The sequence below is a fragment of the Canis lupus genome, chromosome 18 (genome assembly GCF_003254725.2).
Source record: "Canis lupus dingo isolate Sandy chromosome 18, ASM325472v2, whole genome shotgun sequence".
NCBI lineage: Eukaryota > Metazoa > Chordata > Mammalia > Carnivora > Canidae > Canis > Canis lupus.
Window position 1 is genome coordinate 50,939,188 of NC_064260.1, and position 25,667 is coordinate 50,964,854.

The 25,667-nt window shown below is 56.4% G+C and overlaps 3 protein-coding genes across 4 annotated transcripts; 1 reads left to right on the forward strand and 2 right to left on the reverse strand.

Annotated features, from left to right (window-relative positions):
- Positions 1 to 7,766: 7,766 nt before the first annotated feature.
- On the reverse strand, positions 7,767 to 12,520 carry TMEM151A (transmembrane protein 151A). Its single transcript, XM_025446281.3, has 2 exons — positions 12,294 to 12,520; positions 7,767 to 10,225 (listed from the first exon to the last, which is right to left on the reverse strand). The coding sequence occupies exons 1-2, from the start codon at positions 12,366 to 12,368 to the stop codon at positions 8,894 to 8,896; spliced, it is 1,407 nt and encodes a 468-aa protein (XP_025302066.1). The 5' UTR covers positions 12,369 to 12,520; the 3' UTR covers positions 7,767 to 8,893.
- A 2,453-nt stretch (positions 12,521 to 14,973) lies between these two features.
- Positions 14,974 to 19,346, forward strand: YIF1A (Yip1 interacting factor homolog A, membrane trafficking protein). Of its 2 annotated transcripts, none has more exons than XM_025446125.3 (8): positions 14,974 to 15,279; positions 15,977 to 16,188; positions 16,354 to 16,458; positions 16,579 to 16,657; positions 18,096 to 18,153; positions 18,325 to 18,480; positions 18,956 to 19,049; positions 19,144 to 19,346. In XM_025446125.3, exons 1-8 carry the CDS (start codon positions 15,249 to 15,251, stop codon positions 19,288 to 19,290), a joined length of 882 nt encoding a protein of 293 aa, XP_025301910.1. In that variant the 5' UTR covers positions 14,974 to 15,248; the 3' UTR covers positions 19,291 to 19,346. The 2 variants fall into 2 exon arrangements, with proteins under 2 accessions (XP_025301910.1, XP_025301909.1); XM_025446124.3 differs by having other exon boundaries at positions 15,022 to 15,279; positions 19,120 to 19,346.
- Positions 19,347 to 19,715: 369 nt separating this feature from the next.
- On the reverse strand, positions 19,716 to 25,638 carry CNIH2 (cornichon family AMPA receptor auxiliary protein 2). Its single transcript, XM_025446126.3, has 6 exons — positions 25,460 to 25,638; positions 21,624 to 21,692; positions 21,163 to 21,210; positions 20,842 to 20,954; positions 20,563 to 20,706; positions 19,716 to 20,367 (listed from the first exon to the last, which is right to left on the reverse strand). The coding sequence occupies exons 1-6, from the start codon at positions 25,538 to 25,540 to the stop codon at positions 20,340 to 20,342; spliced, it is 483 nt and encodes a 160-aa protein (XP_025301911.1). The 5' UTR covers positions 25,541 to 25,638; the 3' UTR covers positions 19,716 to 20,339.
- Positions 25,639 to 25,667: the final 29 nt, after the last annotated feature.

The window sequence follows — 25,667 nt, forward strand, 5'->3', positions numbered from 1 at the left end:
ACCGCAGCGCCACCCAGGGATCCCTTTATTTTATTTTTTTTAAATGATTATAAGTTTATTAGAATTTTTTAAAGATTTATTTATTTATTCGTGAGACACACACACACACACACAGAGGGGCAGAGACACAGGCAGAGGGAGAAGCAGGCTCCATGCAGGGAGCCCGACGTGGGACTCAATCCCGGGTCTCCAGGATCACGACCTGGGCTGAAGGCGGCACTAAATCGCTGAGCCACCCAGGCTGCCCCGTACTTGTATTTTAATACCTCAGTTGTCAAGTGAAAGAATAATATACCTACCCTGAAAGATATAAGAATATTTTGATTCTTAAATAATGAGAGTCACCTGCAAGTGGGATATGTGTGCCTGTTGGGCACTGCACAACTACTCACAACTTGGAATCAAATTGGACATTGCCACTCTCATTTCCTATTACACATTGACTTTCCCAATAGTACTTGCTTTTGATCGTGGCAGCTGCCAAAAACCCAGATTCACGAAGATATTATATCATCAAAAGGAACGTAGTGCAATTCAATGTTGAAACTGTGAACTGCCTCCAGCTAGCAGTTTGCCAGTTGTCTGACAGATGTCTTATATTTCTGCGTTTCAAAGTTTTATAATATTTTGTGGCTTCCTGAGAGTTTGCTGCAGTGGCAGGCCCTAATTCGGAGGAGGGATCTTGTTAGCTGGATCCTGATGGAGGACATTTGGAGAGTTGGGAGGAAGGTTCAGGTTTGGGGATGCCTATATCGCTTCCCCTCCCAGCTTTCTCTCCTCCACCGCCAGGTTTGCCCCGTGGTGGCTGATGATAGGGTGGAAATGGAAACCAAAATGGGCCTGTGGGTCCCCTGCAAAGTCAGATTGGGGAGACGATGTCACAACCAGGATGGATGGTGGAAGCCAGCGAAGAACACGCAAAACTGGAATTTGAGAGTGCACTACCAGGCAGCAGGAAGTAACTATTCAGGTCTTGACACATGGATTGTCTTGGGGGGTGCTTAGGGGAAGGTGGGTTTCTTTGCTGTAACACATGTATCTGGTGGCAACTTTTTCCAGAGGGTTCACTCCAACTTGGACCTACCATTGGCTCATGCTTCCTTCAGACTAGACAGAGGGCCGATTACAAGCCTTTGGGAGAAAGGAATGGTAAAGTCATTCTGCCCCACCCATTAGCTGCGCAATCCGAAGACTGCTGCTTCTCCAGGGCCCACTCTCTGTGGCCACTGAAAAGAGGCTGATCAAAGAAGTCCTCGAAGGGCTGTTTGAAATGGTGCTCCCCCCGGGTATGTGAGAGTAATCTCTCCACTTCAAGATCCTTAACTCTGATCACATTTGCAAAGTCCCCTTTTCCAGGTAAGGTAACTTGTTGACAGGTGCCGGGGACTAGAGAGTGGACCCATTTGGGGCCATCATTCTGTTTATCACTCTTAGGGACCGGGAAAATAGTTCTAGGTTGATGTGAGATCCCACCAGCCACGGGGAGCAGGTCCTGCAGTGGAGCATCCGGTGAGTAGAACAGAAGAGAAAAATCTGCTTTGTGCCTTGTTTATGAGTGAGCAAAACTGCCACTTTACACTGCAGTCCAGACAGCTGGGAGGGCCTCCACTGGGAGGTGCCTTTGCTGCGGATGATCCCACAGCAGTTATTCCTGGTCATGTGGCTGTGTGGCCAGAGGGGGACATTGCACTGCCATTGCTGTCACAGCCACTGGAGTGGGGGGCTGCGTCAGGAGACATTTCCAGCTTTGGCCTTCATTCAGGAACCTTCTAGACCACCCACCCCTTGCCGCTGTGGCCACCCCTCTCTTGCAGGCCTTTGAAGTTCTTTCCTGCTATCTGATCTTAATTCAGATCTTTCTCCAGCCATCTGAGGGCAATTTAAACACTTTACTTTTTTTTTTTTTTTAAGATTTTATTTATTTATTCATGAAAGACACACGGAGAGAGGCAGAGACAGAGGCAAAAAGAGAAGCAGGCTCCCTGTGGGGAGCCCAATGTGGGACTCTATCCCAGGATCCCGGGATCATGACCTGAGCCAAAGGCAGACGTTCAACTACTGAGCCACCCAGGCACCCCCAATTTAAACACTTTAAACCCCCAAAGAAGAGGAGTTCTCGAATGCTCTCCCTCCTATCCTCACTCCATCAAGGATCTTTGATGACAAGCAAAATAAAAAAGGAGGGAGGGTCTTAGGAGCTACAGCACTAACATGGGCTGGTAGTCAGACCTGGAACTGAGCAGAAGCTGGGGGATTTGGGGGGCCTGGAGCAGGGGCTTTGGAGCAGCTCAACCAGGCCACTGCCGTTCTCAGCATCTTTGAGATTGCCAAAAATTCACATTAGAGGAAGGAGCATCCCTTGCGTCCTGTGCCTCCAATTCTGTTGGTTGCAGCGGGAGGGGAACGCTACGGATTATAGACTCCTCACCCCCAGCTAGGTTGAAAGTGACAGACAATTTTTAAGTGGTCGTTTCTCTCAATAATAAGCAAATAATAATACAAAAAAACAGATTTTTATTTTCTGCCTTAGTAGCTGCTCCATTGCTGGATAAGCTCACAGAATACTCACCTCGGGTTGTTTTCCTGGTTCCTGTGTGTGTAACTGGGGACACATTGGACACACACAAAGCCCCACACCCCCATGGGAACAAGCGATATTACAGAGGGAAGTGTCAAGTGGATGCTGCTAGAACCCCCTGCCCACTACAATAATAAGTCATTCACTCTTTTATCCAATATCTACTAAGACCCACCCTTTTATGCATCAGAGACTCCACAAGGGATCAGGGATACAAAAGCAGCCACCTACGAGAGCAAGAATTCACGTGGAGGACAACTGAGGGCGCTGCCCTGGCAGCGGGGATTGGGGACGTGAGCCTAGGCAGAGGCAGAGTTCAGATGGGAGGAGAGGCCAAAACAGGAGGTGGTTGCCAGACAAGATATGAACAGGACCCAGCGACAGGCTGACTATGAAGGTGAGGAGTGACAGCTGAGGGGTTTTGGCTCCCAGATGGTGCCATTCACTGAGACAGGGACAGACATAGGAGAATCGATCTCCTGGTTGGCTCGGGAAAGATGAATGATACAGTCAGGCTTGCATCTCTAGAGTTTGCAAGGTCACCTGAGTGGACTGCTCAAGGAAGGCCCCTGGATGCCCAAATCCAGAGTTCAAAACAGATGTCCAGGCTGAAGTCAGTAGATTGTATTATTATCCCCCATTTGAGCTGAGAAGACTGAGACAGAGAGAGGGTAAGTGACTTGCCCTGGGCCACTCAGGTCACAGCGGCAGAGTTGGGGCTTTGTCCAACTCAAAGATCTGCATCTATGACCATTTGCCTCCCATAGCTTTAGTTCTAACAGAAGAAACAAATAATAAACTTGTACACACTTAAATAGAAATTATTGCAACTCAGAAGGAGCTGAGGTAAAGGGTAACAGTGGGGTTGGTGGGGGATGGATGTAGACAATCAAGACACAAGGCGAGCCCTGAGTGTTGTGGAGAGCATGGGAAGAGCTAGGGGGAAGGAAAAGAGCTCCAGGAGGTTGAACACTGGACGCCAAGACCTCGAAGCAGAAAGGAGCTTGGCTTGGTCTAGGATCAGGCACAAGGCCACTGTGGTTGGGGCTTTGTAAGGAAAGGGGATCAGGCCCCAGGTGAGCCTGGGGACATCTGCCAGAGCCCACAGGGATCTGAGGGCTGGGGCAGGAGCCTGGGTTATATTTGATGCTTAGTAGGAGGCATCAGTGTATCCTGGATGAGGTGGACATGTGATTTGATTAACATTTGAAGATGATGCTCTATGAGCTGAAGGGGATGAGCGGAAAAGGGAGGCTTGTTGGAGTCTGCGGTAGTCATTGGAGGAGGAGCCCTGGGCGCCTGTAGCAAGGGGGTGGCTTGGGATGGAAAGGACCTGGGGGCTTCTTAGAGAGCTGTTGCAGTTGGAACCTGAGTGTAGATCTCACGTGAGGGGTGAGGGAGGTATTTGTGTATGAAATGCTACAGCTTGTAGATCTTCTTCAAGATAACCCATTTGGAGCAGGAGAAGTGTGGGTATGTGGATGACGTGAGTGGTCATGGTGGGTGATGGCTGTAGAGCTGGGCACTGAGTACAAAGGGCCGACTGGCACCAGTCTCTTTACTTTAGTCGTGTCTGAAATTTTACACGATAAAAAGTTACAAAGAAGAAGGAGAAGGAGGGGATTGCCATACAAGTGTCTGGCTTAAGCAACTGGGTGAATGATGGCACTACTTAGTGAGACGGAAAACACATAGAGGAGCGGAGTTGGAGTGCAGGCTGGAAATCAGGTGCTCTGCTTTGGCCATGCTGTGTCAGGCTTCAGAGAGTAAAGGCAGAGGCCTCTGGGATTTTGGAACAAGGCTCTGTCCCCTTCCACAGACATTACTCTCCTTTTAAGAATCCTCCTGGCTTGATGTTGGCTCTAACAGAGACTGAACACATGAACAAGAGACACTGGGAGACCAGGAGATGGGAGCTGTCCAGAAGACATTGGGCTTTCTGGTCTTCTTCTCTACCTGGTTGTCCATTATGAAGTAGAAATGGGTCCAGGGCCTTGTATCAACTATCCATCATACCTGACAAATCACCTCGAAACAGTGTCATAAAACAACGAGGATTTCTTATTTCTCACCAATCTGTAGGTCAGCAATTTGAGCTAGGAGAAGTTTGGTGATTCTCCTGCTAGTTCCACCTGGGGTCATCCCTGTGGCTATGGTCATCTGCTATTTGATTTGGTCCGCTGTATCGAAGATGGCCCTGCTTCCATATCCAGAAGCTGATGCTGGCTCTTGACTGGGGACCTTATTCTCCTATACACCACCTGTTATCTATCAGGAGGCAAGGCTGGATGTCTTCACAGTATGGTGGTCTCAGGGCTCCAAGACACCATAAGGTAGAAGTTGCAAGGCCTCTCAAGGTTCAGTCTCTCCAGGTGCAAACATCACTTCCACCACATTCTATTGGTCAAAGCAAGTCACAAAGCCAGCCCAGATTTAAAGAGTGGGGAAATAGGTTCTACCTCTTGAGAGGGAAGCTGTGAAGAATTCATGGCCATATTTAAGCTATCAAGGGTCAGAAGGTCCTAATACATACCCTGAGATCATTCTGCCCCCAGTTAGCCCAAATCTGTCATATCACACTTTCTTCCCTCAAACCAGCATCATGAAAAGATTGGTGTTCATTTTGCAGACCACTCTGTACAGTAGGTATGGCATTTGGCTCAGTGGCTGATTGAAGATGGTCACTAGAATATCACCTATCCTTTTTTTAATATAAGATTTTATTTATTTATTTATTCATGAGAGACACACACACAGAGGGAGAGACACAGGCAGAGGGAGAAGCAGTCTCCATGCAGGGAGCCCAATGTAGGACTCGATCCTGGGACTCTGGGATCACGCCCTGAGGCATGACGCTCAATCACGGAGTCACCCAGGCGCCCTGGATATTTCCTATCCTGCATGCCAATCTTACAATGTGATGTTGACAAGCTTCCATTGAGAGGTGGGGTCTTATATTTCCTCCCCTAGAAACTGGGTGGATCTTCTTAATAACCTTGACCAATAGAAAGGGGTAGAAGTGGTATTTGTGAATTCTAAGACTAGCTCATAAGGGGCAATAGAGCTCTCACCCTCTTGATAGACTTGTCCTTGGAACCTGCCATCATGTTATGAGGGAACCCAAGCCACATGGAGAGGCCCTCTTTGGATGTCCCAGTCAATAGACCTAGTTAGGCCCAGCACCTACTGCCCTAATGGGCAGTAATGAATTAATGAGCCTTTAGATGATTCTGCCCCTGGCTTTAGAATCTTCCAGCAGAGGCCCTAGATGTCCCAGAGCAGAGATAAACCATCCCTGTTTGCTCTGTCAGAATTCTTGACCCACAGAAACCAGGAGAGAAGATAATAATGATTATTGATGTTTTTAAGCCACTAAGTTTTGGGGTAATTTGTTATGTCATAGTAGATAATTAGCATAGGTTGCCAGTAATAGAAACAAGAAGAAAAAAAAACAGTAGCTTAAATAAACTAGAAGTTTATTTCTCCTTCTTATTGAGAATCTAGAAGTAGGCAACCCAAGAATGATATGGAAACTCCTATGGTGTCATCAGAAGCGCAGTCTTCTATTTTGTTGTTCTGCTTTCCTCAGCATGAGTACAATTCTCAAGGTCACCTCCTGACCCAGCATTGCTGCTGGAGTTCCAACCATCACATCTGCATTCTGGGCTGAATGCAGGATGAAACAAGAGGATAGAACTAGCCTTCACCGATATTTCTGTTTCAAAGAACATTTCTTAAAAATGTTCCAACACCTGCTTATATCTCATATCCTAAAATTAAGTCACACAGTCACTTATATGCAAGGGAGGCTAGAAATGTTACTTTTTCACTGGGCTCATGGCCATCTGAAGTAAAACTGGGGTTCTGTTGTTGAGGAGGAGAGGATAGTGGATCATGGCTAGCAGGTAGTTGGTGACTGTGGTGCTAGAGCAGGAAAATGGAAGAAGGAAATCTTTTCCACTGGCAGGAGCTGGAGCTGGAGCCAATAACCAGCCCCCCACTCCCGCCACAAACACACACACACACACACACACACACACACACACACGCACACACTGTCCATGCAGCTTCCTTAAATGCTTGGGTACCAGAGTTTATTTTCCAAGTTGCTTCTGAACAAAGAACTGACTTCACTCCCAAAGAAGTGAGGCAGTGATGCCCAAGGAAAGCTTTGGTCTCTTAACACCACTTTCCCCACGTGGCCAGTAGGCAGCTGGACTTGGCCTAAAATTCTAACAAGTGGCTCTGACCTTGTCACTTACCTGATCAACCATGCCTGTGGTTCCTGTTTGCCCCAGCTTACAGACAAATTCTGGGGTTTGGTGGTGAAGACTTCAGCCAACTGTTTCATGGCTCTTGGCTTCCATCTCCTTCTCACACCTTGCTTCATGTTCTGCACCCAGGCATTTGTGCAGGCAGATCCCACAGCCCCGAACACCCTGCCCTGTCTCTGCCCCGGGTGAATCCCACCCATTCTCAGCACCCTTCCAGGGCCACCACCAGTCCTTCTGCTGTCTTTGCACAGATTAGAAAAGGGTGCCTTCATGCAGGTGGGTGCAGCTCCACGCTGGGGCTGGAGGAGTGGCCCACAGGCTGCCTTCCACCCACATCTGCCCTCTAGCCCGGTGCCCTGGCACCGTGAACTCCCTGCACGGCCATCCATGGGAAGATGCCACCTCCAGGAGTGAGTGAGGCCCTTCATTTGCCCTCGTTCTTGATCTTCGGATCCCATGTGCTGATTCAGGGCTGGCTATTTCCCACCTGTGTCCTCCGACATGCTCAGCGCCCACTCCCCCGAACACCAGTGGCCATTGAGGGAACTGAACTTATGCCACAGACCATAGCTCATTTCTTCCACTCTGGGGACCAGTCACCAGGCCCTTAGACCTCAGTATGTCCAGCGGTAGAACGAAAACCCCCACTGGGCTGGAAGATGGACCACTTGGACAATGCCTTAGAAGTGAACCAGATGCCAGTCAGTTGGGGTGAGCTGCTCAGAGCAACTTAAACCTGAGTCTCAGGCCCTAGGCTGGGCAGAGAGGTTCCCTCTCAGCTTACCCTGTTCCTGGGAACGCTGGAGCCCAACCTGGCCCCCTCTTCCAGAACTGAGCATCGAAACGCTAACCCAGGGTGGCCCATTGCACTTGTAATGGCCTTAGACCCACCACTTAGGAATGCACGTGAGACCTTCCATTTAATATCTTTTATTTTATCTGTGTCTTCTCTGCCTCCTCCCTCACCCACTGGCCCCCAAGAGGTGGTAGAAACCCCAGTTGGAAGGGAGGGGACTACTCTCTCCTCCCTGGAGGAGGAACAGTGTCCCATGGGCCTGGCCCCACTGATGGGAGAAGCAGGGGCCTCCATGGCAGAGCAGGTGCATCGTCCAAGAGGCTGTGGCCAAGGCCGAGGTCCCTCGGATGCCCTGTGGCCCTGGGCCCCGTGGGTCATCAGGAAGGTGAAGAGCAGAGAAGTCTGGGGGAGCAATGAGAGGACAAAGCCTCGTGGGGAGAGTGTGCGTGGCTGATAGAGGCGGATGTGGACTTTGGGGGGACAGGAGCAGAGACCAGAAGATGTGGGATCAAGGCAGGGTCCTAAGAAGGAACGCCAGGTCATAGGGGAGCTGGATGTGAGGGGAGGGTACACCAGGGAAAAACAGGGGGCCAAGGGGGACAAGGCTGTGCTCCAAGAACCAGGCTCCCAGTACAGGGGCTGTGCCACAGTCTGATCAGGGACTGGCCCTGAGCAGAGACCAGAGGGTAGGCAGGGAGGGGTTGTCAGGGGAGGAGGATGGGGACTTGGGGCTGTAGTGGGGCCAGGCTGTGGTGTTGTCACAGCCAGCTCTTCAATTTCTTGGAAGCCAGCCCAACTGGGCATAGCCCCAAACCACCAATTTGTGCTTCTGGGTTGCTCGAGGGCTCCCAATGTGGCCTCAGCCATGCAGGGAAGAGCAGGTAAGCAGCCCTCTGCTGCATGTAATAGCTGTCCCCAGGACTCCTTCCCCAACCCAGGCTTTCTGGAAACATCCCCCCTGCCCAACCTGACAGGGCTCTAGGCTAGATCACCAGCCATCGCAGGGGGTGGAACACGGTGGTGGTGGGGAGCCATGCTGGGATGTTCACAGACTCAACTTCAGTGGTGTCCATTCACCCCCCAAATCACCCTGGGTTGCTGCGCTTCAGTCTGATTAAGGACTCTCCCCCTCCCCCACCCCTCGTGTGCTGGTCTGTTTTCCCTCCTATCTCGGACAACAGCCGCTCAGGCATCAAAGCCCACGGCGGGGTGGTGGGGAGGAGGCCACCTGGGGGCCCCCCGGTCTCAGAGTGTACCCTGCCCGTCCCCCTGGCAGCCGCTGTCACCATGGACAATGAGCACCGGGAAGTATAGGGCGTCCTCGTAGCACGGTGGGCTTTCCAGGGGCTCTGTGTCCTCTCCGCGGCGCCCCAGTGGCCCCCCGCTCAGGCTCCGGAAGACCCCTGGTGTGGCCCGGCCCCCAGCTCCCAGAGACAGGCGGCTGCGGCTGAAAGGCAGGCGGGGCCCACCGGGCCGGGCAGGGGGCAGCGAATTGCTGCTGAGGGAGCGACGGCAGCGCTGGCAGCCACGGAGGTAGGCACCGGAGCCGGCACCCATGACCACGGCCTCCGAGTAGCTGGGTACCAGCTGCCGGTTGGAGCAGATGTGCCACTCCAGCTCGGTGAAGTCCACCGTGGCCACCCGGGACAGCGGGGGCCCGCTGGGCACCGCCCCAGGGGGGGGCGAGCCGGCCCCGAAAAGCTTCTCCACCTGGTAGTGCACGTGGGCTGTGCCATAGGCTGCCACGACGCGCAGCGGCCAGGACAGCGTGGCCGCCGACACGAGCCAGAAGACCCAGGCGCGGGCATACCAGGGCGGGCTGCGCGGGTCCGCGAAGACCATGAGCGACTCGCGGAAGTCCACGTCCTTCAGGTGCATGCCCTCGCGGGCCTCCAGGTAGTCGTCCAGGCCCTCGTTGGCGCTGAAGAAGCGGGCCCGCTGGGTGAGGTACGAGGCCTCGGCCTCGGCGCTGCCGAAGCTGAAGCACTTGGTGAAGCGCAGCCTCGTGGCCGCGTGGTCAGCCAGGCCCACAAGCTCCTTGGAGACATCGCGAACGCCGTGGGCCGAGTAGTCAAACTCGCCGCGAGCCGTGCGACTGTCAGCCCTCTCGTGGTAGACCTGCGTGGTGGTGTAGGCATCGCCGTTGCGGTAGCGGGTGATCTGGCGGGTGCGCCGCACGTAGTGGTAGCTGGTGGCCTTCCACCAGACACAGGGCGGCGCCTGCTGCAGCCGGTGGATCAGGGCAAGCACGGTGTTGGCGTCGGTGCGCGGCGCCTGGCACGAGCGCACGTGGCAGTGCCAGCACTCAGCCAGGTAGAGGAGGTAGAGAAGGGAGACAAAGGCCAGCGGGATGTACAGGTAGCCATCTGAGCAAGGGCTGGCGGGGTAGGTGGGCGGGGGGCCCCCAGCCCCGCGGGCCAGGGCTGCCTCAGGCCCCAGGACCAGCCGTGGCACCGTGGCCAGGCGACACCAGGCCACCACGGCGCCGCAGGCATGGATGAGCAGTGTGAGGAGCAGGCACTTCCAGTGCGACTCTCGGCACAGAGAGCTTCCCAGGGACTGTTTCAGGGGCCGCTGCTGCGGGGTGGGCAGAGAGAGGAGAGGTGGGCATCAGGATGGGCCATTGGCTGCTCCTGCCCCTCTGCTTAGGCCCCATGAAGGAGCTGGGGCTCTGCTTTCCACTCTACAGAGGAGGAAACTGAGGCCCGAAGGGACAGAGCATCTTGCTCCAGACCTCACCCCTCCAGCCCTCACAGTAGAGCTACATGATTCAAACTGGGGCCAGTCTGCCCCCAAGCTGTCCTCTACTGTGCCCCATCATCCCTCAGTCAAGGGCACCCAGGGAAAAGCAGACACATCTCCGCCAAGAGAAGGAAGGACCTCCTGACTGGCCATTGGGAAAACTGAACTCTGGTTCCAGTTCTCCCCCTCACTTTCTGTGTGGTCTTGGCCACATTCCTGTCCTCTGCAGGCCTTAGTTCCTGGACCTGTTGGTACAGGAGGCCAGGGTGGCAGGGGTCCTAAGGGTGAAGAGCATGGGCTTTGGAACCCCACTGCCTGGGATTCACTGCTGGCTCCACCACTTACTGTATGACTTGGCCAGGTCCCTCATGCCCTCTGGACCTCAGTCTCCTCATCTGGAGACTGGGGCTTTTGTGAGGATTCAAGAAGACCTTACGTGTGGCCATTGCAGCACAGAGTCTGGCCCCAGGAATAAATATTATTACTGTTATCCTGAGACTCCCTCTGGTCCCTTGGCTTCACTTAGAGACTTGGGAGAAGCTTTTAAGTAAGTGAGAAAGAGGAAGAGCTGGGAACGGGGGAGGTGTGAGTCTGGGGGGAGCAGATGGAGTGTCGTCCTCCACTGCCCATCTGTGCTGTGAGGGAGGGGGTAGAGCACAGCTGCTGGGCAGTCTCTCGAGAGACCCAAGAGGAGAAGAAATGCCCCCAGCCCAGCCCAGGGCAGCCCACCGCCCCCCCTCCACTCCATCACCCACCACAGGTACTCATCACCACTGACCTGCAGGGCGGGCCACACACCCACATCCTCCACCACGTTTATCACAGGCCCACCTCACACAGATGTGCAGGCTGCCTGCCCATCCCAGACACCAGACGGTCACCAATGCCCAGGGCACAATCCCTCATAACCATAACACGGTGCACAAGTGCATACTTTCACCACCCCGCACACACACCCCACACAGACCCACCCACCACAGGACACACACAGGCATACGTGGGTTACACATTCCCTGAAGCCCAGGTACACATCAGACCCTCACCTGACCACAGTGCACATCCCCTAACCCCACCCCTACTGCAACCTGACACGCACACACTAGACTCTAGGGGAGAGACCCTCCCACAGCAGAACATGTTCACGCATGACCACATCACCCAAGCCAAGGACCCACCAGACCACCACCTGACTTTGGCTCACCCCAGATGCCGGGAGCATGGACTAGCATTCACACACCCACAAGTGCACTACATCCATCCAAGCACATCCACAGACCCTCTCACCACCTATCACCCCTGCACTCCACACAGGGCCCCACATTCCCGCAGATCCTCTTCTTGGCCGGGGTTGAGCAGAGGCCACTCTGGGGGTCCCAGCCAGCAGGAAGGCCGCCCCCACCGCCCCGGGCCTCACCGCGGGGGAAGGGAGAAGGGGTACCAGAGGCCGCCTCCTCTCCTCTTTCCCCTCCTCCCTCCGCCGCCTCCCTCAAGCCCTGGCTACTGCTGCTGCATTGCAGACGCCGCCCGGGCACCTCGTGAGCCGCTGGGCCGGGGGGGGGGGGGGGGGGGGGGGGGGGCGGGGGCTCGACCCCGGGGCCTTGGGGCCGAGGGGCTGCGCTGCGGAATGAGGGCGCGCGGGGGCCAGGCGCTGACGTCACAGGAGGGCGAGGGGGGACGAAGGGGCGCCCGGGGCGGGAGTCACCCCCTCCTGCCTTCCCAGCGCCTCCACCCCGACCCCCACGCGAGCCCCCCGGCACGCCAGACGCCGGCTCCCCTAATGACGTCATTGGAAGCTGGGGTTTGGAGACTTCCCACCTCAGCCCCGTCCAGGGTTTGCCCCTTCCGTGGTCCCCCTCGCCCCGCTCCAGCCCCTGCTCCGGCCCCCAACACGCGGCGCCGGTACCTCCTCCCGCAGCGGTTCGCCGTCCGGGATGAACGCAGGCACTTCCCCGCTGTCGCCTCCGCCGCCCTCGGGCATGGTGTCCTGGCTGCTGGGGCGGCCCGGGCCCGGGCCCGGGGCATGATAGGGGGAGCGCGGAGGGCTGCGGCGCGGCCCCGAGGGCGTCCGCTCGGCTCGTCGGCCGCGCAGGGAGTGCGCCGAGCTCGAGCCCGAGCGCGGCGGTGGCGGCGGCGGTGGCGGCGGCGGTGGCGGCGGCGGTGGCGGCGGCGTCGGCGGCCGCGGTGCCCGGCGCCCCGCCCTCCGCTGACCCCGCCCCCGCGGCACCCGCGGCGCCGCCGGCATCGCCTGGTACAGCGGGCGCTGCCCCCGCCCGAGAACCCCGGGCTGGCCGACCCAAGCTTGGGTTCGCCTCCTGCCGCGCTTGCGCTTGCGACCTTGGCCGAGTCCTTGCTCTTGGGGCCTATTTCCCCGGCTGTGAGAAGGTGGAGGGGGATCTCAAAGGTGGGAAATTCCCCGGCGACGTGTCTCTGAGGAGCAGGCCCAGGGCTAAGCCCACCCAGATCCCACCCTGGAAGCCTTGCTTGTAGGGGAGGAAGCAGTTATAACCCAGAAAGGTGTGATGCACCTCATTCCCTGGACAGAGGTCCTGGGCTCCACTTAAGAGCTGGCAGGTTGGGGGCCAGGGCACCCAGGGCCCTAGGCTTCATGACCTTGGGCCTGCACTCTCCACCCCAACCTCAGTCTTCTCACCTGAGAAATGGGAATAGAAAGGTGCACAGGCATTATCATGAGGTACTAGGGAGTGGGATCTGTCCTTCATGGGATAATGCCCTCCCAGGTACCGGTGGCCCCAGTGCTGCTCCCTGGCCCTAGGGGCCTCAGACCTTCACACTTGCCCCTAGTTCTGGGCCTACCCGCAAGGTAGACAATTCATTGGTGGGACATAGGGAGCTGCAATACTAGGTGTTTTGGGTTGCTTTGCTATTTTTTCCTCCCCAAAGGGCAACTCAAAGACCATTCATTCAGTTCAATAACCATACCCTTTTAAAGCTGAGGTGATTGAAATGGTAGAAGGAGTAAAGGAATGAACCAAGGCTTCATCTATTTATTTATTATTTATTTATTGGACACAGATTTTTATTGGGTATCTGCTATACCCAAATATTGTATTTGGCACTGTGAAGACACGGGTAGGAGTGGAGAATGATACAGGCCTTGTCCTAATGGAATTTATATCCAGGGCAAACTGGTGTATGCAGAGGGATCCTGGAACCCAGCATCTGACCTCAACCCCCAGCCATGTCAGTCCTCTATTCCCTTTGTCTCTCTGAGAAGCACAAGCTAAACTGCTTAAAGAATAACTAGGCTTTGGGGATTCCTGGGTGGCGCAGCGGTTTGGCGCCTGCCTTTGGCCCAGGGCGCGATCCTGGAGACCCAGGATCGAATCCCACGTCGGGCTCCCGGTGCATGGAGCCTGCTTCTCCCTCTGCATGTGTCTCTGCCTCTCTCTCTCTCTGTGTGTGTGTGATGACTATCGTAAATAAATAAAAATAAATTTTAAAAAAAGAATAACTAGGCTTTGGACAAATGGATATGAGGGGGAAGGGCATCCTGGGTGGAGGGGACTTCTGAGCAAAGGCACTGCGATCAGACCACGTGGGCTGTGTTCAGAAAGTAGGAAAGTCACCTAGCATAACTGGACACTGGGTAGCTAGAGGCAGGTTGCAGAGGACCCGATCTTGCTCTCCAGAAAGTGGTGGCTGAAGTTGTGTGAGAAGGGAAGCCCCTGAAGACTATCTCTGAGGAGGGTGAGAGTGGTCACAAACTAGGCGGAGAGAAAGGAACCCTCGACCTCAGGAGTGAGGCCTGGGGGCTGAGGTGTCTCACTTTAAGATGACCGTAGGGCCAGGAATGACTCAGGAGTTTCGAATGCACCTTCAGGAGGTGGATCAGCATACCTCCACCCTCACATCAGCTGGACCACGGGAGAGATGATGGGTCAGGCATGGTGCAGGATCCTATACTACCCAATCTCTGGGATTTCAGATCTTCTGGAGTTTTCGATATGTGTAATGTATTTGTGTGTACTGTGTGTGTGTGTCTCTGTCTTTCTGTCTCAAGAGCCCAGACCCTCCCAGCAGCTGGGCGCCAGAATCTGCAGGATAGCGGCAGTGGCTGTAGGGCATTTCAGCACCGGACGACGGACAGCACCCGCGCGGGAAGGAGGGACGGGAGGCGGGGAGGAGGAGGCAGCTTCCGGGGCTCGCTGGGCCGCGCCGTCACTGCCCCTCCCGGCCTCCTGCTAACACCTCACTGGCTGACCGGGCTCCGTGCCACGACTAGAGGAGGGGCGGGGGGAGGATGGATGATGGGAGAAGAAAGCTAGCATTGAGAGGGTGGGGCAGGAGACGGGCGGGACTTGGCAGGGCACCACGGACCCATTCCCTCCCGGGTTACGTCCCCGGAGCTAAACTTCTTTCCCAGACTCCCGCCTCTGCCAGGTCTCCACCTGATGCAGTCGTGGCAGGGCGAGCGTCAAGTGCCCCACTGCGCAGGCGCGGAACTAATTCTCAACCCCACCCCCCACCTTAATCCTTTGGCTTATTGGGTATTGGCTGCTCCGGCCACTAATTAGCATACACACCACCCAATCCGAGAGCGCCTAGGGTTGCTCCGCCCATGCCCCTCCGGAAGTTGCCTACTGCCGAATCCAATTCCGCGAGGCCGCGCCAACAGCCAATTGAGAGAGGGGAGAGGCGACCTAGCGCCGCCGGGGAGCCAATGGTAGGCGACGGAGGACAACGCTGAGGACATGGCGGCTGCGGTCGAAGAGCTGGCGGACGTGTCGGGCTGCTCCGTAACCCCGATCGGTGCCCAGGAAGCGGAGCGGCTGCCTTATTAGTATTCGTACCCACGAGGCGGCGCAGCGGGCCCTTTGGGAGCGCCAGCATCGCGGCCATGGCTTATCACTCGGGCTATGGAGCCCACGGTGCGTGGGGAGCGGGGCGGGCGGGACGCGGCCGGATCGGCCGGAGGAGGGTCGGCGGCGCGGCCCGCTCACCCTGAGGGAGAGGGGCAGCCGTGGCCCTTCCCCAGCGCGGCGGGTGTCTTTCGGGTTTCCGCCCTGCGCGAGTCCGCAACGCGTCCCGGACTTCGCCCTCTCGGCCCAATCCTGAGATCAGGCGGTGACAGCACAGCTGGGATTCCCATGCCATACTCGGGCACGAACGGGGTCTGCCTCCAGAACTTTCTAAACTTGTCGTGACCCTGGTAGGGGCCCTCACCACCGCCCAGGGCCTTTGGGTACCCGGCTGTCGCCTTTTCCACCCTTGTTAATGCGGGATGCCCTCCCAGTTATCTTCTCCACCTAGCAAACTTCTACTCACTCTCCCAAGGCTGTTGAGGGATCACTTCCCTGGAGAAGGACCCCAGAAACCCCCAGGTGGGCAACCACTTCCAGGCGCTGCTTCAGCTCTTTCTTTGCCTACATTTGGCACCTCTGGAAAAAGATCCTTCATCAAAGTTCTTTCTGGGTTACCTACCCGTCATCCAGGCCAGGTTTCACTAACTGATTGTTTCGTGACCCCAGGACCCATACAGGGCTGGCCCAACCCGGGGAATGGGGTGGTGGTTTGGGCTCATGTTTGATATTCCTGTCACCTACTCTAGTACCTACAAACCCACAGGCTCCAAGCACAGGGCCCGGGCAGCTCCAGATCCCCCTCCCCTCTTCGATGACACAAGCAGTGCTTACTCCAGCCAGCCAGGAGGATACCCAGCCCCAGGAGCCGACGTGGCCTTCAATGTCAACCACTTGCTTGGGGACCCAATGGCCAATGTGGCTATGGCCTATGGCAGCTCCATCGCATCCCATGGGAAGGACATGGTGCACAAGGAGGTGTGGCCCATCCCCAGGGCAAGGGTGGCAAGATTTCTGTCCAGGGATGGGGCATCGTGGGATCCCACCTAATTCTCAACAGCAGCCCTCAGGGAAGGAGCATACAGAGGAGCACCCTGAGGTTTGGGGTACAGCTTACCCACAGCCTCCTCTCTCCTCTCCCAGCTGCACCGTTTTGTGTCTGTGAACAAACTCAAGTATTTTTTTGCTGTGGACACAGCCTATGTGGCCAAGAAGCTGGGGCTCCTGGTCTTCCCCTACACACACCAGGTGAGCTGGCAGGGCCCTGTGCTTTCCTTGTCCTGTCCCAGAGTTTGGCCCCCAGACCTCAACCGCCTTCTTTCTTTTCTTATCTTTTTCTTCTGACCTGGCTGCTGCTGCCACCACCAGAACTGGGAAGTGCAGTACAGTCGTGATGTGCCTCTGCCACCGCGGCAAGATCTCAATGCCCCTGACCTCTATATCCCCAGTGAGTCTTTCTTCGACTTGGGCTGGGGGATGTGGGGCGACTTGTGCCTTAAGGCACCAATGAGAAGAGAGGGGCTCATGCATTTATTCAGCGTCTGCTCTTGGTGCTTTCCGTGTGTGGCGGTTGCTAGACACCAGGTTGACAGAGCAAGGGGACCAGTAAGGAACTTCCTGGGTGCCCTCAGTGCCCTCATGGTATTCCCTTTTGAGATCTTCTTGCCTCTTAACTGGAGCCCTGGCTTTAGACCTGGTCCTGCAGCTTCTGGTAATGGGACCTCAGGCTGGCTACTTTTACTCTTAAGTAAACCAGGAATAGCAACAGTCTCCACCACAAAGAATTTTGTGGAAATTCAGTGAGGTGATGTGAGGTGACCTGCTTTCGGCAGGAAGCACACCGTAAATAATAGTCATTATCATAGTTATTACTTGTCCCCCAAGTCCCTTCTCTGAGGAAGTGATCACTCCCTTCTGGGTTCCCATAACTGCCCACCTATGTGGCACGAGGTCAGGCTGCCCATGTTGGACAGTGGCTGGCAGACTGTGCATCTGATTCCTCTGTCCTGGGGCTTGTCCTGAGGCGCAGCCCATGGTGGACACGCTGGAGGAGGGGTAAGTGTGCTCTGCCAGCCCTCAGAGGGGTTGCCAGGGCAGCCAGTCAGCCCAGTAGCTCCGGGAGGGCCACAGGTTCTTCTTGTCTTCCTTCCTCTGTTTCCACTCAGAGCCACCTCATAAAGCAGGAATTGCCATCCCCATTTGAAGCCAAGGCTCAGAGAGATTTGAGTATCTTTGAAGCCATATAGTTTATAGGTGGGAGAGCTAGTTTCCTGACTTCAGACCCTGTGCTCTCTGGTGGGCACATCAGTTTGGTCCTTCAAGGAGAGGCAGAGAACAGGGCTGAGGAGCTACACTTGCTGTGAAAGCCCAGATCCCACAGGCTCTGAGCTTTTGTGTAAACAGCAGAGGTAAACCTGCGCCCTCTGTGTTGGTGGGTGGGCCAGAGCTAAGGCCAGCACCAGTGGCCAGACTGGCTGAGGTGAAGTCATCCCCATGGGCCAGATTTTGGGGAGAGCCTGGGTTGTCTTCAAGCCTGTATTTTAGTACTATAGTGTTGTGGGAGATCAGGTTGGCCCCTGCCGTTTGGTCTAGGATTAGCAATAGCCTTGGCCCGTGATACGGTTTGAGCCAGAGCAGGAAAGTTTGGTGAGTTTCCTAGCACAGAGACAGGGAAAGAAGTGGCTTGGTGGTGCGGAGAGAAGAGTCAGGTAGCATTTATGCCGGGAAAGAGGGCTGAGCAGAGAAAGGAATTCCAGGACTATGGAGGTTGGCATGCGGGGATATGCAGGGGAGGAAGTATGGAGAGAAGGTGTAAATGGCCCCAAATACCTAGCCAGGGGATTCTGAGGAAACCAGGCTGATGGCATTTTTCTGGCTCTTGGCAGCAATGGCCTTCATCACCTACGTGCTGTTGGCAGGGATGGCACTGGGGATTCAGAAAAGGTCAGTACCAATGCCCTCACCCATTCCTACCAGCTCCCCATCCTGACTGCTCCCTTCACCTCTCTAGGGGACCTTTGGCAGGTCCCATGCTCACCCCATGTCCTCAGTCTCACACCTACCACAGGATGGCTGGTTTCTGAATACTGCCCCCCTTCTCCCACATGGCCACAGGTTCTCCCCAGAGGTGCTGGGCCTGTGTGCAAGCACAGCACTGGTATGGATCGTGATGGAGGTGCTAGCCCTGCTCCTGGGTGTCTATCTGGCCACCGTGCGCAGTGACCTGAGCACTTTCCACCTGCTAGCCTATAGTGGCTACAAATACGTAGGGTGAGTAGCTATGGGTCAGGCCAGAGGCAGGCCTGGGAGAGTGGCCTGCTGCCTTGAGTTTCTAGCTGGTGTAGCTGTAGCCTTAAATTATGACCCTGGGCACCTCTCTGCCCCTCTCTGGGCCCTAGCTTTTCTCTAATAGAGGAACCAGCTGTTTTTAGCATTCTCCTCAGGAGCCATGTCCTGTTGTTCAGGTCAGGAATGTTTGGAGAGTCACCCTGGGAACACAGGAGACAAGGGCCTCATGCTGGAGTAGTGGAGGGTGTCTTAGATCCAGGTCCTAGGGCTAAGTCCTAGGCCTTCCAGATTCATTTTTGAGTCTAGGACTCGGGACAGATTGGAGATAAAGGGCTCAGTGGTGGTGGGTGAGATCTAAGGCTGGATGGTAGGGCCAATCTCAGGCCCTGATTCCTTAGATCTCCAGCCATCTCTTCCTCCTCTCCCCTCACCCCCACCTGCACCCCACCCCCTGCAGAATGATCCTCAGCGTGCTCACGGGGCTGCTGTTTGGCAGTGATGGCTACTATGTGGCACTGGCCTGGACTTCGTCTTCACTCATGTACTTCATTGTGAGTTTGGGACTGTGCCTCCTGCCTGTCCCCCTGGGGTTGGAGCTGGGGACAAGCCTCCCTGGCCCAGCTTCAGCTCTCTCCTTTCTTCCAGGTGCGCTCTTTGCGAACAGCAGCCCTGGGTCCTGACAACAATGGGGGCCCAGCTCCCCGGCAGCGTCTCCAGCTCTACCTGACTCTGGGAGCTGCAGCCTTCCAGCCCCTCATCATATACTGGCTGACCTTCCACTTGGTCCGGTGACCCCTGGCCCCCACTGGCACTGATTTTTCCATACATTGAAGATTTGATTTCCTTGATTGTATCTGACCCTTGTTCCTGGGGCCTGGGGCGGGGTGCTCTCTGTTGCCCAGGGTTTACCAGGCTCAGGGGACCCAGGCGAGGGCTTCCTGGAGTGTGTGGCTTTGATACTGCTTTGAAAGGCAGATGGAAGGGTTTTAGCAGGAATAGCTGTTTAGCTGTGGCTGGGAGAGTGAGGATAGAAGGGAGCAGCATGCCAAGGAGACCTCAGAGGCCTCTTTGATCCATCTGAGGGGTTCCCTAGAAGGTTCCTTGGGCCAGTGTTTTGAGCCTAGCTGGACTGGGGATTCAGGTGAGGGCTGCCCCTATAGAGACCCTCTGCCCCCATGTGCTCTTCAAGCCTTTCAGGAGCAGAACTGGGGCCCACGTGTTTGCAGTAGTTTATTCATATTTTGTCACAAATGGCCGGGGAAGGGGTGCCGGACTCCTCCAGGCAACATAGAAAATAGGTCCAAGAGACAGGACAGGCTGGGGTTGGGGCAAGTGGGGATGGGGAAGGGAGAGGTCTAGAGTGACAGCCTGGGGGAGGGGAGAGGGCAGACTAGGGGTGGGCTGCCCCCCCTGCTGAGCCTGCTCATTCCCGGTGCGGGTACCCCCCCACCTGCAGGGGGTGCCTCAGGGTGAGGGTGCAGGGGGGGGGCGGCCCAGAACTTCCAGGGTCAAGCCCTGCCGCTTTGGCAGGGTCCATGTCTGTCCCCCCACCCAAAGTGGACAAGGCTGGAGGTTCTGCCCCTTCCAAGACTGACTGCCATGCCTGCAGGCTGACAGAGGAGCCCCTACCCCTATTTAGAGCTCTGCCCAGCCCTAGTCCAAGGGGAGGGGGCTCTGAAGGCGGGAGGTCCCGCAGCAGCAGTTTGGAGGGGTGGAGAGGAGGCCGGGGGCACCAGTGCCCCCTCCCTCCCCAGGGCTGAGGCCTCTGTGGCCGAGGGGCAGGGCTGGGGGTGCACAGGCGTCCGGTCCATTCTGGGCTTGCTCCCTGGCCGGCTTCCCCCTTAGAAACTCACCAACGTATAAACCATACTGTGGGAAGATGAGGCAGTGAGCCAAGTCCTTAGTAGGCCCAGCTACCGGCCACCCACCCTGTTATACCCTGGGTTGCCCTCAGTCCTTAAGGGAAAAAGGCAAGAACCTGGGACCCAACCACTCCTGGGATTGGAGGCATGGTACCCGGAGCATCCCTTCCCTGACTTCTGACTGCCATGGGCAGGGCCTCACCTGTACAGGTAATAGAAGAAGGAGAGCAGGTAGAAGGCGAGTTTGCACCAGGACTCCTTCTGGCAGTAGTTGAGGATGTCAGCATTCATGATGGAGACCGCATCATACATGACCTCAGAGCCATCCGCAGGGCGATGGAAGTACCTGGTGGGGTGGGGGGAGGAGGGAGGGAGGGGCTTGAGTGCCCACATCAGAGCTCCACCCCCATCCTGCCCCTGCTCTTCCATCTCACTCCCCGCTGCCAGAAGTGGTAGAAGAGGGGGATGTGGAGTCTCTCACCTCCAGAGGTGGTAGAAGAGGAGGGGGATGTTGAGGCCCAGGGTCACCCACTCTGCTGCACACAGAAACATCAGACAGAAGAGGCCGTGGATGGAGTATTCTGGGACCACCAGCTGGGGAGGGAGGGCGAGAGGTCAGCTGCCTGGTGCTAGGACAGACCCCAGTGGCAAGGGCACAGAGGGGAGCTGGGATTTGGGAGGTGCTCCCCGTGACCCCTGGGGACTCCCACTCCCTCCCGGTGGCTGACTGGCTTTACTCCGGGTCACAGCGAGTAGGGCTGAGCTGGGCCACGAGCCTCCCGCTACCAGCGCTGACACTGACCTTCCTCAGGAGGCAGCAGATGCGTTCGATGTTTTTTAAACGCTCGCGCTGTAGAGGGAAGAAAAGGCCGCCGTGGGGGAGCGGTGGAGCGGGCATTGAAGGCGCCCCGCGGCCCTCCCTGCGTCCCCCGCCGACCCGCGCGTGGCCGCCAGGGGGCGCCAGAGCAGTCTCTGCGGCAAGGAAGCAGCCGCGCCGTCGCCATGGCAACCGTCACCGTGGAGGGACCTTCACCCGCGTCTCCATGGCAACGGCCCAGAGCCTGGCAACGGCCGCCCCGCCAGGAGGAACCCGAGCCCTGAGCCCGCGCCAGGTGTTTTGCTGGGGGCGGGGACAGACAGGAAGGGGCACTGCCGGGTCTCACCACACTCCCCACTTCTCCCCGTCCCCCACTCCGCTTGGCCTGCGACAGATGGAAAGACAGACGGACGGACACACCTCGGCACAGCACATGTATCACTTACTGCCCGCGCTGGGTTCCCCTGGTCGATGGGGTTCTTGAAGTCGGTCCGCAGCTCGTCAAAGGCTATGATCTGGGGGAGGGGCGTGTGCTTCAAGGTTGAGGCAGCAGCTTATGGCCCCCCACCCATGCTTCTATGGGATAGGAATTCCTACATGGGTACTGGACCAGTTGGAGCTTACTGCAAAGGTTGAGAAACTGAGGTTGAGGGAGGTGCGGGGCCTAGCCCAAGGTCACACAACAGTCTGCAACGGAATCCTAGTGTGCTTATGCCCAAGTCAAGGCATGTTCACAATGCCTCCATCCAAAACATCCCAAGAGATGGTGTCTTTCTGCCCTGTGTTGACCACTGAGGTCCCAGAGGCCTGGGACACAGCCCTTGCTTAGGAGGGCTCCCTTGCTTGGGAGAACTGTGAACTATATTCCAGGGTGATCAGGGCTACTGGGGGCCTGATACAGCATCCGAGGTGATGGGGAGCAGAGTTCAGGCTGGACTCTGAGTGGGTGTTTGGTGAACAGATGGGGGAAGGGCAGTCCAAGCAGCAGGTACAAAGGCAGAAGGTTTAAGGAACAAGGAATATTCAGGAAGCTGCAGGTTCCATGAGGCCAGAGTGAAAGTGTGAGGTGAGTGGGAAGGGAATGTGAAAGATGGGCTGGAGATACTGTGAGCCTGGACCAGATGTTTGGACTTTAACCCAAAAGTAATGCAGAGCCACTGAGGGCTATAAGGCAGCAGAGTGGGATGATCAGGCTAATGTTTTAGGATGGATGGAGCAGGAAGTATACATCAGGTAACAGTCCCAGCCAAGGCATACATGATACTTATTCTATTCTAGCAGGTTTTATGTTTACTAACTCATTTAATGCTTGCAATAACCTGATGACGTAGGGACTGGTATTATCATATCCGTTTTGCAATAAGGAAACTGAAAGACAGGCTAAGTTACTTGTCCAAGGCCACACAGCTAGTCAGTGGTAAGACAGGATTCTAACCCCTTAGACTCTGGCGTTAAAAATCTTAACCTCTTGTTCATGGGCAGGCCAGGCCAGTGAGGAAACTGGGTGGAGGGCGGCAATGTTGATGGTGATCTGCATGAGGAGAGTGGCAGTGAGAGTGGAGAGGTGTGGAGGGATTCCAGAGCTGTTTAGAAGCCAGACTCCAATGGGCTTGAATGGCTGCAGAGTGGAGGCAGAGGGGCCCAAGTTGCCTGTGTGTGTTGGGCATCTGATAGGTAGCAGTGTCCTCACTGGGATGGGGAACTCTTGGGAGGAGCAGGTGTTTGAGAGATAATGAGAGAGATCTGGGTGGGGGCTGGTGGGAGCTGGCATGGAAGGTGGTCTGGAAGAAAAGCCTTCTGAGGTCCCCTCTCTTCAGCACTAGCGTGAGGATAAGGCACAGAGCCCCCCACCTTCAAGCTTCCCAGACCCCAGACGGCTTAGAGGGAGAGAACATGGGCTTCTTGAGGGAGCCAGGGCCATCTGGAGCAGCACCCCCTCCCCATGGACTCTGGGCAGCCACCTGCCTGCCAGGCACAGCAACAGGGTCCAGCAGGGAGCGGAAGGGTGCCGTCTGTCTGCCCCAGAACTGGCACCACTAGCAGGCAGCGGGTGTCGTGCCTCCCACCCCCCAGGCTGCCTGGCGCTGACTCAGCCCCCTGGAACAAACAATCCCCCACGATGACAGCTGACACACGTCACTCACCACTAGGTTGCCTAGCGACCAGTGGGACTGGGCTCAGGGTCTGGGGTGGGAACTGAGGTCCTACCCTGGAAGATTTGGTTCTTACTAATTTGGATTGAGGACCACATGTCCTATGCCTATGCCCACCCCCACTCCCCTTTAGGAGGCCGTGCTCTGGGCACTCTGATATATATAAAACAAACCCACTTTACCCACAAGGAAACATACTCAAGATGAATGACTTGCTAAGATCACCCAACTAAATACAAGAGTGAACACCATGCTTGACACATAATAGGTGCTCAGTAAATATTCGTTGGGCCCTTCCCACCTGCCTAGGAGCCCCACAAGGGCAAAGCCTGAGTCTTATTCATCCTTGACTCTTCAACAGCTGCCCAGAGCTCAGTTCTCGGGAAGCACCGAAACCGATGTTAGACAGAGGACAGCTCTGAGTAGCTCCAAAGGACAGGGACCCCCAGAGGTAATGTGCAAGGTCTCTGGATGGGGAGAGGCCTGGAAAGGGGCTTCTTGAATTCCAGGAAACTTTCTCCCAGGAGCTGGTTAGCTCAGTGTTCCCAGCCTGTGACCCTCAATTTCTTCCAATCTCCGCGACCCCAGCTCTCTTGCCTCCAGCCCACAGGACTGTCCACTACCCTGGAGTGAGATAGGAGGCTCACAGAGATCAAGATGGATAGGGGCCCCAGATATGGGGGCAGAGAAAGAGAAAAAGATAAAGGAGGAGAAAAGAAAAAGCAATTAAGAGACCCATGGGGGCAGAAGGGGGGCAAAGCCAGGGAGAGGGCTGGAGATGGGGAGAGGGGAATGTGCTGAAAGGTGCCTGTAGGGACTCATCTCTCACACAGAAGGGGTGCAGTCAGAGTCCAGGGAACCCAGATGTCAAGGAGATAGGCAGCAGTGGGGCTAGGGGGATGGTGAAGGGAGGGATTGGTCAAAAGACAAGGAGGATCATGGGGCAGACAGTGGGTCCCAGGAAGAGAGGAAGTGGGGAGACCAGGAAATAAGCAGGTGAGGTAATGAGAAGGAAGCGAGAGGAAGGAAAGAACAGGTTACAGGGAGAGACAGGAGAGGGGTAAGGGAACACCCCCCCCTGCCCCCCACCCAGAGGGGATGAAGATCAGGAAGGTGTGTCCTGGAGGCAGAAGTAGAGGATGCAGAAATGGATGGACCAGGGCCAACAGAGATGGGCAGTCCTCACAGAGGGGATCCGGGTGGGGGCCAGAACCTCAGGGGGAGGAGGCCGAGGGAGGGCAGTGTGGGGTGGGTGTCAAGGGCCAAACAATGAGCTGGCAGCTAAGTGATACAGTTCTTGGTGAGAGGAAGGGAACCAGGCAGAGGGGGCCACCGAGAAGAAGACCCCAGAGAAAATGAGAGAGAGGGACTCTCTCTAAGGAGAGGTGATTAGGATAAAGGATAGGAAATGGACACTGAAAGACCAGGTGTGGAGCCAGGCCAGAGTGAGAGACAGACCAAAGGGGACACAAGACAAAGGAAAAAGTAGGAAGGAAGAGGAGGAAGAATGGGAAGTGGGTAGGAAACCTGATGGTGGGAAGCCCAGGAAGGAGGGGGTAGGGAAGCCCAAGGTGAGCTGATGGTGGGGACTAGGTCTCTGGTGTGCTTAGAGCCAGTCGCTGCTGGGTCAGGGAGGTGAGCGAAACGGAAAGGGTTAATGGGCTCTGCGATCTGTAGGTCCTGTAAACAGATGCAGTTGCCATGGCAACTGGCTCCATCACTCAGGCTGGAAAAACCCACAAAGGGGGGGCAAGCAGACAGACAAACTGCCCGACAGACAAACGGGGGCGACTGAATTGGGGGGTGGGTAGGAGGAAAGAAAGGAGCAAGAACCCCAGAATTCTGCCCCACACCCCAAGGCGGCATGGGGCAGGGGCAGGGGGTCAGGGACCAACTGACATATCCACAGATAGGCGGGGGCGGCGGAGGAAAGGGGCCCCGAGAAGGAAGCCGACGACAGGAGAGGGTGTTCATGGGGGCGAGCAGAAGCTGACCGAAGGGGGATTGCGGAGAGGAGGCTCCAAGTTTCCCCGGGCCCTGAGCCCATCTGCCCGGCCCCCTCCCGCTCTGTGTGCCCGCGGTCCCCCACCCCGCCCCCAGCCCCAGCCCCAGCCCCAGCCCGGCCTTACGTGCCAGATGACAAAGAAGATGAGGGAGGCGCACAGCACCAGGGTGAGCATGTAGCAGAACGCGGCGAAGGTGAACGCCATGGCCCCCGTGCCGGGCGGCGGCCCGGGGGGCGCCAGCGCGTGGCCCGGGCGCAAGGGGACGCCCCCCGGTCCGCGTTTAGGGCCGGCCGGGCATGGCCCGCAGGCCTCGGGCGACGCGGGCGGCGCG